Source organism: Callorhinchus milii, unplaced genomic scaffold (genome assembly GCF_018977255.1).
Source record: "Callorhinchus milii isolate IMCB2004 unplaced genomic scaffold, IMCB_Cmil_1.0 Scaffold109, whole genome shotgun sequence".
Taxonomy (NCBI): domain Eukaryota; kingdom Metazoa; phylum Chordata; class Chondrichthyes; order Chimaeriformes; family Callorhinchidae; genus Callorhinchus; species Callorhinchus milii.
In genome coordinates, this window is record NW_024704850.1 from 33,854 (window position 1) to 49,988 (window position 16,135).

The 16,135-nt window shown below is 41.3% G+C and overlaps 1 protein-coding gene across 1 annotated transcript; it reads right to left on the reverse strand.

Moving 5' to 3' along the window:
• Nucleotides 1-3,104: 3,104 nt before the first annotated feature.
• Nucleotides 3,105-13,337, reverse strand: LOC121851755 (leucine-rich repeat protein SHOC-2-like). The gene is made up of 10 exons (XM_042345828.1): nucleotides 13,104-13,337; nucleotides 12,350-12,607; nucleotides 11,971-12,055; nucleotides 10,851-10,988; nucleotides 6,165-6,295; nucleotides 5,855-6,043; nucleotides 5,615-5,737; nucleotides 5,335-5,472; nucleotides 3,849-3,966; nucleotides 3,105-3,313 (listed from the first exon to the last, which is right to left on the reverse strand). Exons 1-10 carry the CDS (start codon nucleotides 13,335-13,337, stop codon nucleotides 3,105-3,107), a joined length of 1,623 nt encoding a protein of 540 aa, XP_042201762.1.
• Between the last annotated feature and the right edge of the window lie 2,798 nt (nucleotides 13,338-16,135).

The following is a 16,135-nucleotide window of genomic DNA, read 5'->3' on the forward strand; positions in this document are numbered from 1 at the left end:
AGCTTGTTCCAGTGTAAGGGGGCGAGAAGAGAACGTACTCGTGATTGGGCAGGAGGGGGGGGGGACCAGGCAGCTCGGATTGTGAACACAGAGGGGTGAGGAGTGCAGAACGAAAGGAAAGAAGCGAGATACGTTGAGGCCAGACCATAGAGAGATTTGTAAACTCGGATGAGGAATTTGAAAAGGCAACAATCCTCATTTTACTCGGATATTTGCATCTCTTCTTGGAATGGATAAAAATTCCTAGAAACTACAAGTCCTTGGATGATATACGGCCAATTCCTCCAAAAATGTGCTCGCCACACAACAAAATTCCCATCGTGGTGCCTGCGACAAACGCGTGTTTATTCTTGGACTTCTTTCACACCGTATGTATCCAACGCTAATCAGAGGTGCGGTGAAACAACCAAGTGTGTTTGAAGTGTTTCAAACACGTGTCTGATATCTCGAGAAACATGCAGAGACAAATGGAGAGGAAATAAGTATAACCTGTAAAAACAAAGTTTTTCACTATAAATCCTTTATAGGTGTGGCAGCTAGAGTCCTCTCGTCCTCTGGCTTGAGATGGCTGCCACCTATGGTCAGATGATTGTCTGCCAGTATTAAGCAATTGGTAATTAAATATTTAATGTTTTCCCTAAACAGTGTAAAATTTTGGAAAAAATTTCACGAACATTAATTGTCTCGCACAACGAGTCTGTGTGCAAAATGTCAGCTCGATTGGATCACGGGAAGTGGGTTAAAAAACGACCGAAAGGTTTGCACGGTCGTAAGCAAGCAAGCAAGCACGCATGCAAGCAAGCGAACTTAATATAAATGATTTAAAAATGGTTGAGTTGCACAGACCAGCTTTGCTATTATCTTCTGGGTACTGGAGTGTATTTTTTTACGATTGAATATTTACCAATGCTAAATTCTACAATTTAGACCCATATGGCAAACAAGACTACCGCATTTGGTTTTTGGGGAAAAATGGCAACTCATCCGCCGTTATTTTCACTGATTATTGGAGTGGTTTATCCTGATATTCATATTTTGTTGTGGATTAATGTAGCTGTGTGGCTAAAATCTGCGATGTATCATTGATGGGAATTTTCAGTGCCGCATTTACAGGTGAGGTCCCACCCCACATCACCGCAAAGTATTGGAGTTCTGCTGCACCGACTGAAGTGGCAGTCAGGTTCACTTAAATACAATAAAATATAAAAACACGAAGTTTTACATTTTTAATGTTACTTGTACGACTGAAAATTACAAAATGCACAAAACTTGTTTTTACTAAGTGTGCTTAGCAATTTGTTCAGATGCTTAAGCTTTTATGGCATCACCACTTGTAGCAGGTCATTTGTAATTCAAGAAAAATCCGTTAAACATTTTTTTTACAAATGGCATACATTTACGAAGCACAAACCTCATGGCGAAGACAAGCAGCTGCATTATCTACTTAGTGATTACAATGTTTAAAAAGTCCCAATTATTTCCAATACTACATGATCCAAATTGCAATGTAAAACCTTTGGTGCCACTGCAAAACATGCCATACCACAAAATTTTGGCATTTTAAGAATGAACGCTTGTCTCAAATTCTGAACACGTTTAAATTAACTGCATTTGATTATTTTGAAAACCCTATATTACATGCATACAGTACATACAGTAGAACACCTTCATAATTAAAATTAAGGGTATTCAATTTGTAAAACTCCAATGGTATAATGAAAAATGCAAAAAAGTTGATCCTGTGTACATACAGTATATATGTTTGTTTTTTTGCAACAGAAGGCCAATATAAGAATTAGCTAGAAGAGGCAGAAAATAAATCTTTGGAAAATTGTTTACAAAAGGCAAATGAACACCACAATGTCTAAATGAAAAAGTAGGTGTTTAGACCTAACCAACAAACAGATCAACACAAAACAAGCAGAACCAAATGTAATAATGTACTGTACAGATTTACACTTTTTTGAGCTGTCAAATGATTACAGATTTAAATTCCTAAAAACCCTCAACAAGATCAAAACCATACAACCAAATACGTAATAACGATGCAGAAAAACCTTATCCAAGTGTAACTGGGGCAGGAATTACACAAACATGCTGTATCGCAAACACCAGCACCTATAATGCGTTATTGTATTTTTTTATGCTAAAATTTAAACTTGCACAACGGCCCATTGGTGCTACTGTGGTTTAAATCATGAATACAAAGTTTCGGTTTCAGCTCCATTTAGCCAATATCTGCCAGTGAAATACGTACACGCTATGTTACAGACACCCCACAGTTAGCAGTTTGAATTTAAAAGCAAAATACAGTACTAACCACTCCGCCTCTACATTACCATAATGCCTATTATTAGTCTAGCAAACTATAAGCTACATAAAAAATATTTATATACTACTTCAGATTAAACAGTCATGCATTTATTACAGTAGACGCAGAAGATATGTCACATATTTACACTGGTGCAAACAATTCTAGAACCTTTGATGCATTTAGTACAGTACTGCCAAAATGATAGTTTTTCAAAAGATAACTGATATGAAGTGCTCAAGTGAAACCGTGTAAATGATCAATAGCTATTACTGTGTTTTAACAAGACAGTATGGCCAAGAGCAGAAACAATTTAGAAAAAAATGTAGTTGTAATTATAATAGAAACAAAATACACCAATAATTTGACAACCTCTAACCAGAAGGCCAGAAATATGGAGAAAATTACGGAAATTCACAGGTCAAGCAAGAACTGATAAATGAGAGGTTGAAATCAGTCAAGATGCTGATATTGTGGTGCATCTGGAAGCACTTGCCGTCAAGTTATGCATTTACACGTGCAAAACGTTACTGACTTATTTTAGCAACTGACTTCGGATATTAAATTACTGTATATACCTTAAGATGACTCATAAAACATAGTAGTGTAATAAAAAGCAGTATTATAGATTGATGTAAAATTCATGTCTTAAAAGTAAGCTGCATATAATTGTCAGGCCACATCCAAAAACAAGTAAACGGGTTATAATTTTTTATCACAGCGGATCTTATACTTGCATATTTTAGTCCCCTGTAAATCGTTCTAGAATCACTGCAGTCTTGCTGGGATAAACTCAGACCATAGCACGGTAAGGGCCCTGCATCTTCAGATATTGTATTATGAAGGAAGGTCCACTGCTCACAATGGGGCCAGGCAGCTGACTCAGAGGGCAGTTCTCAATACTCATTATGAGCAGCTTTGAACAAAGGGCCAACTCAAAGGGTAAGTTGTGCAGGTTGGGGTTGTCATTCAGGTACAGCTCCTCCAGGTTCTCCAGCGTTCCTGCAAGCCAGAGAAAGCCAGATGAATACACAACTGAGCCAACCACTCGTTTTGTAACCGCCTGAAAAATAGCCCGAGATTTGGTGAGGTTTTCTGGGTTTATATCAAGCACATAATTTTTTTTTCCCGAATGGATTTGTCACACATCACAATCCAAGGCCCTCTTGAATTTATTGGCTCAGGTCAGCCTTTCCTGGATAAATATAGGGCATTATTACCAGTGCAGTAGAAGCTAGATATAAGCACACCCCTTGGGAGCAATTCTAGCTGTGCTTATATCCAAAGTGTGCTTATATCTGAAGTTGCCCTTTGCCTTCCCCCCACCAGTGTAATGTAAGAATGTATTGGTTATATCCAGCTTGTACTGCATTACAATCAAGCTTACCGAGCTGTGCATTAGTTTCCATCAGTGTTAGCACTGCACTTCCACGTGTGTAGGTTTGTTCTTGGCAACACATGAGTTATGGGTAAATATGCTTACATTTTCAATGCTGATGCTTTATTAACATATTGCCATGATAAAAAATGGACTTACCTATTTCTTCTGGGACATGGGTGAGCTGGTTTTCCCCAACCATGAGGTGTGTTAGGCTGCAGAGGTGACCGATTCCTCTTGGCAGAGAAGTCAGCTGGTTGTTTGTCAGAACTAATTTCTGTTCCAGAGTAAATATATGCAGCAGAAAGCAGCCATTGTATAAATGCAAAACTATAGTATAGGACTGTATCACACAAGACATTGTAGGTTTTTTTGTTCTAGCCTGGTAGGCACCGCAAAGGGAACGATATAATTACCAGCACATTTTGGACTTCTGGAATACCAACTGATTTTCCAGAACAAATACGATGCAGTACACCAAGTCCTCAACTTACGCTGCTCCTATACAAGCCGTTTCACTATAACGTTCCCAAACGAATTGGGGGACGTAATTCGATTTAAAATGCATTTGATTTATTACGTTGTTTTGAACATTTAAAGTAAAAAACGCAATCGTTTGGGACAGCGCACGTGACGACGCACAACGCCACGGCTCCCCCTAGTGGCCGCTAAAGCCACAGTTCACAACATCGCCACTCTATACTGAATGCAATCTCCGCTGCCATCTCTGGTGAGGACTCATTATTTATATAAACTTGTTATAAACTATTTCGTGGGTATCTTGTTAGATTTATTTTTTTATACTTCTATGTTTTCTGCAAATTGATGAAATAAATAACCCCAGGAACGTATGCTACATTTATATCATTAAGTCAATAGTAAACTAGGTTTAGATTCACATTGTTTCGCCTAACGTCGCATTTTTCAGGACATATCCCCAAAGCAGTGGCCTTACCATATATCTACATAAACTCATGTAAGGTATAAACAAACTATCCAGTTTTTATGTTATCAGGTAAGGCCCACTGAGCTATACAGATTTTTTTCAAAAGCAACCTGGCCAGAAATGATAGCTCAACGAAGTAGCATATCACGTGGAAAGGCATAGCAGCCAAACTCTAAAGGCATATTTATAACAGTCGAGGTACGCCAGCAAAGTTATCCACCCGAGTAATCGAAATGGGAGCTTGGCAAGTGGATACGTTGCAAAGTGTTTTGTTATTATTTTCTCCAAAGCTTCAGTTCAGTGTAATGCCAAATGCCAGCTCAGCAGCAGTTTAAGATTGTTTGGGTGAATTACGGATTTGAATACATTGCAGCACAAATCAGTGATTGAAGAAATACATTATCACAAAATGTAGCTAGAGATAAAACCTGGATTCATTACTAGAACAGAGGCAAAACAGGAAGCTATCCCATGGAAACACATTCAACACTTCAAAACATTAATGTAATCATCAACTAGAAGACCATGGCGACATTTGATAAAATGCCACAGAAAGCCAGAATTGGTGGGCAATGGAATGCTGCCAACAATTGTAATACATAAACAATAAACCAGGGTAATTATCAATTAGTGATCAGCTTAACATTTTCTATGAGGATATTTTACATAAATAGGGTCTCATGCAGAGCCACCACGAACCTGCAAGTCCTTGAGGTAAGCGATTTCATTCGGCAGAGACTCCAACTTGTTCTCTTCGAGGTCTAATTCCCTCAGCTTTCGCAGATTGCCCAAACCATGAGGCAGTTTCCGCAAAAGGTTGTTAGACAGCACCAGTATCTGAAACAAAAATGTGCACAAGTTAAAATTTTAACCACTTATACAACCTAACAACCTGAAAAAGTGTCATCTTATATTTGTGCACAGTGAGCGTTATTACATGCAAAAGGTTTCGTGTTTAATTGCAGCGAATTACACCGACCTCTAGAGATGTCAGCTCTGAGATGTCATCTGGAATTTTGGTGAGCTGATTTGTGGCCAAGTTCAGTTCCACCATGCTCTTCCAGGTGCCAATGTCCAGAGGCAAGGAGGTCAGCTGATTATCCTAAGAAGCAACACGGCAGCGCCAGTTAATTAACTTCGGTGCACAATTCCATTGACAGGAATATACTTTCTCTTAAATGTGAAAAGTGGCTCACCACAACACCCTCGTCGTATTTACCTTCATGTTCAGTTTACTGAGGGCTTTTGCACGGGAGAAGATGCCGAAGGGAATTTTGCCGATGTGGTTGTGCTCCATGTTGAGGGAATAGACCGTCGTGAACTGGGAGGGCCCACCCACGGGATAGGCCTGGAAGCAGTTTCTGGCTAGGGTCAAACTGCTGAGGTTCACCAGGCTTGAAAGAAGACCCTGGAGGTGGATTACACATGTCAGTGTTATGTTACAGTGCAAAAACAGCCCCACCCAGAAGGCGATTATATAATATTGAATAAAAAAAAGTGTAAGTAATGGGTTTAGGTATCACACACACCTCTGGTAAAGTGGAGATGTTATTGTTTTCCAAGTTTAAGTCTTCCAACTCGGTGCAGTTGGCCAGGGTCGTGGGCACTGCAGAGAGTCGGTTGTATCGCAGACCGAGTCTGTTCAGGCTTGCCAAGTTACCTGTTGAGGCAAGAACATTTGTAATTAGTTTTGCACCTTACACATTTGCATACACATTTTCAAATGTAACTCGTGTTCCCAATGTATACAGGTATGTGTACTTTTTGGTCATTCAACTTTAATGGCTTATCTAAAATAACCAAGGATAACAAACCGATTTAATATATTTATTCCTTTTCCTTACCATCAAATATAGGATGTAATATACAACCAAAATATAATAAAACTGTCCATTCAGAAATGCAAGACACTTGAATGCCATAATAACATGGAAAGACGATTGAGTGGTGTATTCCCAGCATAAGAAACTTTTATAATAGCATATAAGCACCATTTAATTTTAGATGTTATACAAATATGCTTAATATGGAGGGAAAAAGCATGAGGACACTGCATTATGAACACCGCAAACCAAGTTTTATTCCCAGAGATGGCTAACATCAGTGGCAAGTGATATCTGAACTGTTACGAACCAGCATTTATTATATTATTTTTATTTTACTTAAAATTTTAGATTTTTTGCTTCCCATTTACGTGACCTTACCGAAAGAACCAAGAATAAGCATGAAGTATGGTCAAACAATCCCATGACTGCCACAGTGGGGAGACTTTCATCCAGCAGTAGATTGCCAAAGAACTGTAATTATTATAAATATACTTGTTTGTGCCAAAGTACTTTGCCAAGTATTTTTTAAAAGCTACAGTATCATCATTATCATTCTATCAATATGCAATACATTTTTATACAACAGCTGCAATTGTGCATAGATATCACTTTATGGCATAAAATACATGATGGCATGAGATACAGTTTTCAAAGTTGACTCCTCTGTGGTTCTCTACATTAAATGTTTGAATTGCATTTTTACAGCCCAAGAAAACACGACCAAATTAAAGAACCTTTATATTCACTGATGATTTACAGACATACAGCAGAAAAAACATTGCGTGCAGTGCCATCCCATGGGGGTTAGAACAGTATTTGGTTTCAATACCGTTTCACTAATCAGCACACTGTGCTAAAAACACCAGTGTTTTGTGCGTATAAAAAAAAAGTTGGCAGTGGTCCTACCGTGCCGTCTAAAAGTTCTCCGAAACTTAAATGCAAAATGCTGAACTGCCAAAACTTACTGACACCATCCTCCATAATGTGCAACTAACGGTCTCAGAAACTTGGCAAAGAATCAGAGCAACACTATAATTGTTTAACTGTTGAAAATTAATTCTGAACAGAAACCTATTTAGTGTGACGACATCACTTCTCATGAAAAAACTGGTTTGTACTGACTTGATATGCTAGTGTATTTTTGTAGCTACAAATGTACCTTAAGGATCAACCCACAATGCTAAATTTAAAACAAAAATAGTAACTTGAGTTAAAATGTCAGACAATCAACAAGGATAACATTTTGTCATGGCAGGATGTGTACATAAACTATTTCACATGCCTCTCAAACCTATATCCCTGGCTTTCGCTTCCTACATTTAAGGAACAAAAACTGTTGCAATAATAGGTTAAGCATGGGACTTTATCATGGTTATCTTTGTTTTTACTATCCTTCACAGATAAAGAGATGGTGGAAGAACACAAAGTACATGCTTAATACATATAAAGCTCTACAGCATTCTCAATTTTCTTATGCAAGCCACAATTATATTTGATGCGAGGTGCAAAACAACCATTGTCCCGCTATAACAGAGCATAATTGGATACTAACAACTTAAAATGATCACAGATAGAGTTATATTGCAATCAACTGTGTTTGAAGACCAATCTCTTTGGTCTAACACAATTCCCTGTGGGGTGATTTGTCTGACGGCTTGACATCAGTCGTTGATGATCGGTTTGTGCATGGAATTAGCTTTCTCGCTCAAGAGTGGGTTAATAAATCCAGGTTTGTGGGTTTCTAGTCTGCGTGTGTGGTCTCGTGGTCTCGGTTTACTGGGTTGCCAATTTAGGTTTGTGGGTTCGTAGTCCAAGTTTATGGGTGCATAGCCATGGTTTGTGGAATCGTATTCCGAGTATCAGGAAGCTCAATCCAGTTCCTGCACGTAGGGTGTTCGTGGTGCGCCGTGCTGATCGATGTTGTGCTCAAACGGAGTGCACCATGGACACCATCTGATAAGGAAGGTGTAGCGGTTTTTTTAAAATTATGATAAATGTATTTTATAATCTCTTATATATTTGAACTTTGTATCTATATATATAAAATCGTGCATGTCTGTCTGTCCGTCTGTGTGTGTGTGTGTGGATTTCGGACCATACGCACTTTCATTGGACGGCGGTTGCCCCTGGCAACGGCTAGCGACGCCTTCGCCGCTTTCATTGGACCTGGCAACGGCTAGCGACGCCTTCGCCAAGGGCTGCAGTTTCATTGGACGGCGGTTGCCCCTGCCAACGGCTAGCCACGCCTTCGCCACTTTCATAGGCTCCGTAAATAATTAAATAATAGCCATTACACAGTATTGTTGGAGCGCTAGGGGGGGGGGGAAGGAACGCCACCCGTACCCTGCCTCTGCCGGGTGGACAATTTTGGCGAGGCCGCAGGCTCTGCACGCTACTAGGCCTCGACACCCACCACGCCACTCTGAGGTAAATTCATCAAAGTTTTTCCTACTCTTCACTCCACCCCCACCACAATGTGTGCAATTAATATTACTTTTAAACCCAACGCGCCAACAATCGATTACTTAAATGTTCACTGTACAAATAGTCATTAAGCTGGGTCAGCGTACTGCCAGTCTATCATGTAGACTGTAGCCTGCTTATTAAGCTCGGTGAGCGTACTGCCACTCTATCATGTACACTCTAGCCTGCTTATGAAGCTGACTGCGTGTACTGGCAGTCTATAATGTGGACTGTAGCCTGGTTATTATAATCGATTCTTTATATGTTCTTTGTACAAATAGTCATTAAGCTGGTTGAGCGACCCCAGTTCGATTCCAACTCACGCCCACCACCGCTGACGATTATTTGAAACGGACCTGGCCCTCCCCTAGGTCCACTCAGCCTCAAACGCGTAACTGCTGTCGTGTGTGAACATCGTCACTGGGGAGACAAAGGCGGCCGGGCATCGTGGATCCAAGTCCCGGGCGAAGCCGGGTCATGTGTATGTGTGTATGTGTTTATGTGTATGTCTGTGTGTCTGTATGTATGTGTGTATGTATGTGTGTGTATGTGTTTGTGTGTGTGTGCATGTATGTGGGTTTTTTCTATGTCTTTATGTGTATGTCTGCGTGTCTGTATGTATGTATGTACGTGTGTGCATGTGTTTGTGTGTATGTATGTGTGTGTCTATGTATGTGTGTGTATGTGTTTCTGTGTATGTATGTGTGTGTATGTATGTGTGTTATGTGTCTGTCTGTGTGTCTGCATGTATGTGTGTGTGTATTGTGTATGTGTTTGTATGTGTTTGTGTGTTTACGCTCGCATTACACAAATGTGTTGCAGGTCTAAGGAGTTCCTTGCGCAGCATTGCCGCTTTATTATTTCAGTCGTTTACTGCCGTACGCACCCTGAAAGTCGTGTGTGTCTGCAGCAAGCGCGTGTATGTGTACCTATGGACGCGCGCGCGTGTGTTGTGTAGGGGGAACGGTAGTGTAGTGCTTAGCGTGCTGCCTGTGTCTGTGTGTGTGTGTCTGTGTGTGTGTCTGTGTGTGTGTCTGTGTGTGTACGTGTGTGGTGTGTGGGGAGCGGTAGTGTAGTGGTTAGCGTGCTGTCTGTGTGTGTGTGTCTCTGTCTGTGTGTGTCTGCGTGTGTCTGTGTGTGTGTCTGTGTGTGTGTCTGTGCGTGTGTGGTGTGTGAGGAGCGGTGGGTGTAGTGCTTAACGCTACGCTGCGCTACCAACCCGGCGAACCCAGTTCCATTCCCGCTCACGGCCACCACCGGTGACGATTATTTGAACCTCCCCTAGGTCGACTCTGCCTCAAACGAGTAACTGCTGTAGCGTATTAACATCGCCACTGGGGAGACAAAGGCGGCCGGCCGTGGTGGATACAAGTCCCGGGCGAAGCCGGGTAGTACAGCTAGTACTCTATACTATGTTGTGTACAGTATTCCCTTTGTTATTCAAGAACTTGCTATCCATGATTTTGTTCATCCGCGAATCGCATCTGGAACTCTACACGACTGCATTGAGAGAGAAAGAAAGCGATCAGATAAAGTGATGAGAGAGAATGTTATGCGAGAAAGTGATGAGAAAGTGATGCGATCAAGTAATGCGATCAAGTGATGCGATCAAGTGATGCGATCAAGTGATGCGATCAAGTGATGAGATCAAGTGATGAGATCAAGTGATGAGATCAAGTGATGAGATCAAGTGATGAGATCAAGTGATGAGATCAAGTGATGAGATCAAGTGATGAGATCAAGTGATGAGATCAAGTGATAAGATAAAGGATAGGTTTTCATAAGCCAATATCACGAACAACGAGGGAATACTGAATCTCAAATTTTAATCATGTAATGTTATGTTTACACGTGAAGTGCTCTATGTGACAATTTTATCGTGAAGGGCCGCTCTGTTAAAGTTTGAGTGACCGATTTAAATCTTACCTATACTGTCAGGAAGGTCAAGGAGCTCATTGTGTTGAAGGTCAAGGTTGGTGACTTGTACACAGTTCCCAATCTCCTCTGGCAAGTGCTCCAGTTGATTGTGTGCCACATCTAGTGTCAATAAACTCCTCAGCTCTCCTGGAAAACAAAAGAATGCAAAATGTTTTAGTGCTTATGGTGTAAATATCGAAAACAAGAAATACTAGAATTGCTGAGCAAGTCAAAACTACTTTGCCAATAATTCTAGGCACCCAACATTATTATCTTACCACATGCTTAAAACTGTTGTAGACTGTTTAAAAACTATTGGATGACTTTCATGCCTCACCTGCAAATTACATTCCCTCTCTATATATTTTAAGTGGTTTATAGCATGGACGTTTGTATACTTCATCCTTATTCAACTATCTTGAGTCAGTGAGGCATGACATCATGGTTACACATCTCATTTGTGGCCACATAGGTGCCAAGGTAAGCTTATGTTATCCTTACAATACCTCTTTCTGAAAAGTAATAGGGACTGTTAAGTTGTGGTGTAAAGGGCCATCTCTTTTCTAGGTTTTTTTTCAAATACAATATTTTTAAAAGCCTTTTGAAAATTAACAGGTCAATACAATTAACGAATAGAACTGCAGAGAATAAACTTAATTACTATACTAACAACTGGCAATATATTATACATGCTGCATTAAAAACAAAGAACAGTTCAACTTTATAACCTCAAACTGTACAGTCCAAAGTTTAGAGTTATACATTAAAGGTTACTTCATACACCCACACACCTACTTTAAAGAATTCCTTTGTGCTATTTTAGTTAAACATTTTTCAGACACAAATGTGTGGGTTGGTTTGAACAATGTGACAAGAGAAATGCATTACTCATCTGCAGTCCCTCTGTATTGCGCTAATGTAATTGCATTACTTAATTTCTGTAAATGTTTAAATTGTAATAGGCAAAATATATACTTTAAATAAATCTGAAATCTTAATACAGAATTTTTGACGAATACAATGTCACTGTGGTGGTGTTGACAATGTAGGATTAATATATTTTTGACATGTTTGTATTCAATCAAATATCGTGTTACTTTGATTGTTAAAACTTCAGGTCACCCCTTACCTATCTCAGCTGGGAGCAGCTTGATCTTATTTTCTCGAACACTCAGCATGGTGAGTTTACTTAAGTTTCCAATGTCCTTTTCCACCTGCAGTGAAAACAGTGTAACAAAAATGCTTCAACGCTCCAGAAATAATCCTTTCATTGTTGAAAAACGTAGAATTTTGCAATTAATTACAAAACTATTGTAAATATTTCAGTGGGTGATATGAAGCTTAATTGGCCCATGTGCTTTAGAACAGTAAACATTTGCAAAAAAATGTACATAAAACGTATACATCACTTTGTGATCCATCAATTAAGAGCACTTTCCAAGTCTAATTCATTATTACCGTACTTTACATTTCAGCCGGCATGTTTAAACGACAACAAGGGTTATCACCTGAGTGATGCGATTGAAGCGCAGGTACAGCACAGTGAGCGAAGTAAGACGGTAGACCACAGGTGGAATAGATCTCAGTTTGTTGTGGCGCAAATCCAACATGCGCAGGCTGGTGAGGCCTGTCAGCGTGTCAGGGAGGCCGGTCAGTGAGTTTTCATTGAGCGCAAGAGTCACCAGGTTCACCAAACAGCCAATCTCTGTCGGTAGGCAAGGAAGACGGTTTCCATAAAGGTACAGCTCTGTCAGCTGTGTCAGCTCCTGAAAAACACATCATATCATCAGTTAGCGGGTGAATATTTTAAAAACCAAAAGTAGTGAAAGCCAAAACGAATACAACGTATTTATTTGCTCCTATAATAATGTTGGGCACTGTATATAAAAAATACGACTCATCCAATTTTTTACAAGCTCTGCACATTTAAATTAAGATTTAGTATCCCTCGACTGCTGTAATATGTCCAAGAGGCTAACAGCTGACCACACTGTCCAAACAGCTGCATGAACCATAAGTTCTATGTGCATGCGCCACACATTCATTGTAAAGTCCGTGCTCTGCACAAACATAGCTACTCTCTCCCAAACATATTGAGCTGCAATGTGATATCCAACAAATCACCAACACAACTTTCTCAACAGAAATTAACTTGAACTAAAAAACTATATTTGTGCTAGGATGTATAACAAGATTATCACATTTTGCACAACGAGCAGGTGTGATTTAAAATGTTAGATTTTCTTAACACACTTCGGATACCTTTATGTTTGGAGGCAAACTTGCGATGGAACGCTTTGCCAAGTCCAGTCGGGTCGCATTCTGCTCCTTGCACTTGTTAAGTTCCTTCACCACTTCCATGTTGGAAGACTTCTTCCGTGGGATTTGCGAGTTGGGACGTTTGATAGTATTGTCTACAACAAACGCCACCTGCCCTTGTCCACCACCCGAGTCCTTTTTGGGTTCTTTCTTCAAAGAGCTGTTGCTGGCACTCATTTTGGTGCTTATGTAGGGTCCTTGCTAGGTGCTAAATTTTGGAGACCTAATGGATGTTTTTCAAACGATTACGGGTGATCACAAGTATCGAACAGTTCCGTATACTTCGGAGTTGTACGTTTACATGTATAAAACTATGCGGTCCACAATTCTGTGTTAAGTGAGATCATTGAAGTTGGCTATGGTATCCATTGATCACAAGAAAATCCAGACTGATGTTCTTCAAAATCTAATAGACCTAGGAGTGAGGAAAGAACGTAAAACAATCAAGGATTTTTGCAACATGTCTCTCTTCTGTAATGCAATACCTTTTTACTGTTAATCAGTTAAGTACCAGCACTCAAACCAATGTCTACATATGTGTGAAATATAGCAATTACATTGAAACACATACGCTGGATTGTTAGCTTTACAAGTAAAATTCAACCTCTGGGAATATCAAAGCACATGCACTTAACAGCAATAGATCAATGGTGACATGGAGACAGCAAACCCAAAGACTGCTTTCATCATCAATACAAAGCTTTCAATGTGAGAAGTGAAACATCCCTTATAACCAATTAGAATGGATCATTGGCACCAACAGAGAACACTAAAACACGTCAGGCGATCAGCACAATAACTCATACATCATCCCATCGCCAATCTCCAGAGGCCGACCACTTAAACATTTAGGATTTCATATTTGTTGGCTGCTGTTCAAAGAAAAAAATCCCTGCAACCAGACTTGGCAGCAGTCACGAGATGGAAACTACTGTACTCGCATACTTCGCACAAAGGTAAACATTAAATGTTAATCTTCTTGGTTCTTTCGGTAAAGTCACGTAGAAGGGAAGTAATAAAATATTACTTCCCTTCTACGTGACTTTACCGAAAGAACCAAGAAGATGAATCCCTGCAGTCACGAAAGCTTTAAATCGAAAATTAAATGTTAAATCAAAGTTTTAATTTAGTTTAAAATACAATGCAATAATTTCCAATTCACTACCAGCTGCATTACACATTTCAAGCTTGCCGTGTTAAGCATTGTCACAGTTTCTCCGCATCCACGGATGCCAGGAATGTAACACGCAGAGTCAGCGCTGGCACGTAATACCCGCACACATACAAGGGCCATTGTACAATTAAAGCAGTGGTCGAGACAGGATCCGACGGCTAACTATGAGGAATCCCTGGCATTTGCACTGCTGTTGTGCGAGTCGTTAACGTTTCAACAGTTCACCTCATTAAAATGAAACCAGCAGCGAACGTGTATTCGTGTATAGTCTTGTGAAATAGACCAACACAATTACGAAGCACTGCACCCAGCTCTCCCCTGTAACGCAAAGGCAGCGCGACAAACATACACCCCAAGACGTTGGTGGCGCTATAAACATCAGAAACACGCGGCCAAAAATTGCAAATGCCTTACGTTGCAATGCGGAGCTGTAATGGAAATAGTTTAGGGGCGGAACGCACTCACCTACCGAATGGTAACCCTACCCCGAACCAACTTACCCGCGATAGTAAAAAGCCCTTTCACTGACCCCAACACTACACTACCCCTAAACCACAACCTTCCACGATGTGGTTTGCGCACTTTTAGTGTACGTGGTCTCAGCGCAAATCTACTGCAGCGCTTTTGGAGACACCAATAAGTGGAAGGGAAAATGATCGGAGTGATAGAACATCATTAAAGTCTTGACACATCATGGAGATGTCATGATTACATTAGATTGATTTGAATTGTTTGCCCTCGTATGCACCACACGCAAAACACCAATCAAAAAGCAATTAGTCAAACACCACAGAGCAAGATCCTCCTCAAAGTCTTGGGAACACCGTAAGATTTCCTGAATACATGACATCATTATTATATTAATTCGCCTTCCCCGACGACTCTTGAGACACACTCAGTGACGGCACAAACAAAAACATCAACATTCAACCGATTTACACTGAAATCCGACGATTACTACCCGCTCACCCCGAAGATACCCCCCTCCCCGACCCTCAACCCGTCCACACCGTCCCGCGGGGCCCAGTGCGACCTCGCGCGGCGGGGAATCCAGGCAAGGACGTGGCTTCAGGCGGGCCTACACCGCAGCTGCGTACAAACAGTCGATGCGCGTCGCCGACGAAACGAGCACGCGTTGCACGAGACGCTCCTCGTACCTCGAGGGAGGGCGATCGCAGACGCAACAGACGGTGGTTGGGCGGTCGAGAGCGAAGTGAGACGCGCAAGAGACGGACGCCGAGGAGAGAACGGGCTGGCGGAACGCTTCACATTTCCCAGCCCGCTTACGCTGCTGCCCCTCTCTCTCTCTCCCGCCGCGCACGCGCCCATTGGTCCGTCGCGCCCACGTGACGGCGCCTCTGTCCAATCGCGCGCGGAGACGCGAGGGTGGTGTCGATTATCCGCTCTGGGGATTGTAACTTGGGTCTGACGTCATCGCGAGCGTTCAACTTGAAGGGGTGGGGGGGGGATACACGGGCGGTGCAGACAGAAGGGTGGCCGTGTACCACAGCATCTGTGCGGCGTCGTGTACAACAGCATTTGTACTCAGCACAGCGCAGACAGAAGCGTGGGCGGTGTACCACAGCGTTTGTGTGGTGTACAACAATAAACAGAATTATGGCCGTGTACCACGGCATTTGTACTCAGTATAGGTCAAACAATGCGTGGCGGTGTACCATAGCATTTGTGCAGCGCCGTGTACAACAGCATTTGTACTCAGCACAGCTCAAGACAGAAGCGTGGGCGGTGTACCACAGCATTTGTGCGGCGCACAGCCACAGACACAAGCATGGCCCTGCAC

Coding starts and splice junctions, on each gene's coding strand:
- LOC121851755 (XM_042345828.1), bottom strand. CDS start 13,337: ATGAGTGCCAGCAACAGCTCTTTGAAGAAAGAACCCAAAAAGGACTCG. Junction 10,989..11,970: donor GCTGCTCCCAGCTGAGATAG/GTAAGGGGTGAC, acceptor TTTGTTTTCCAG/GAGAGCTGAGGAGTTTATTG. Junction 6,296..10,850: donor TGACCTTCCTGACAGTATAG/GTAAGATTTAAA, acceptor TTGCCTCAACAG/GTAACTTGGCAAGCCTGAAC.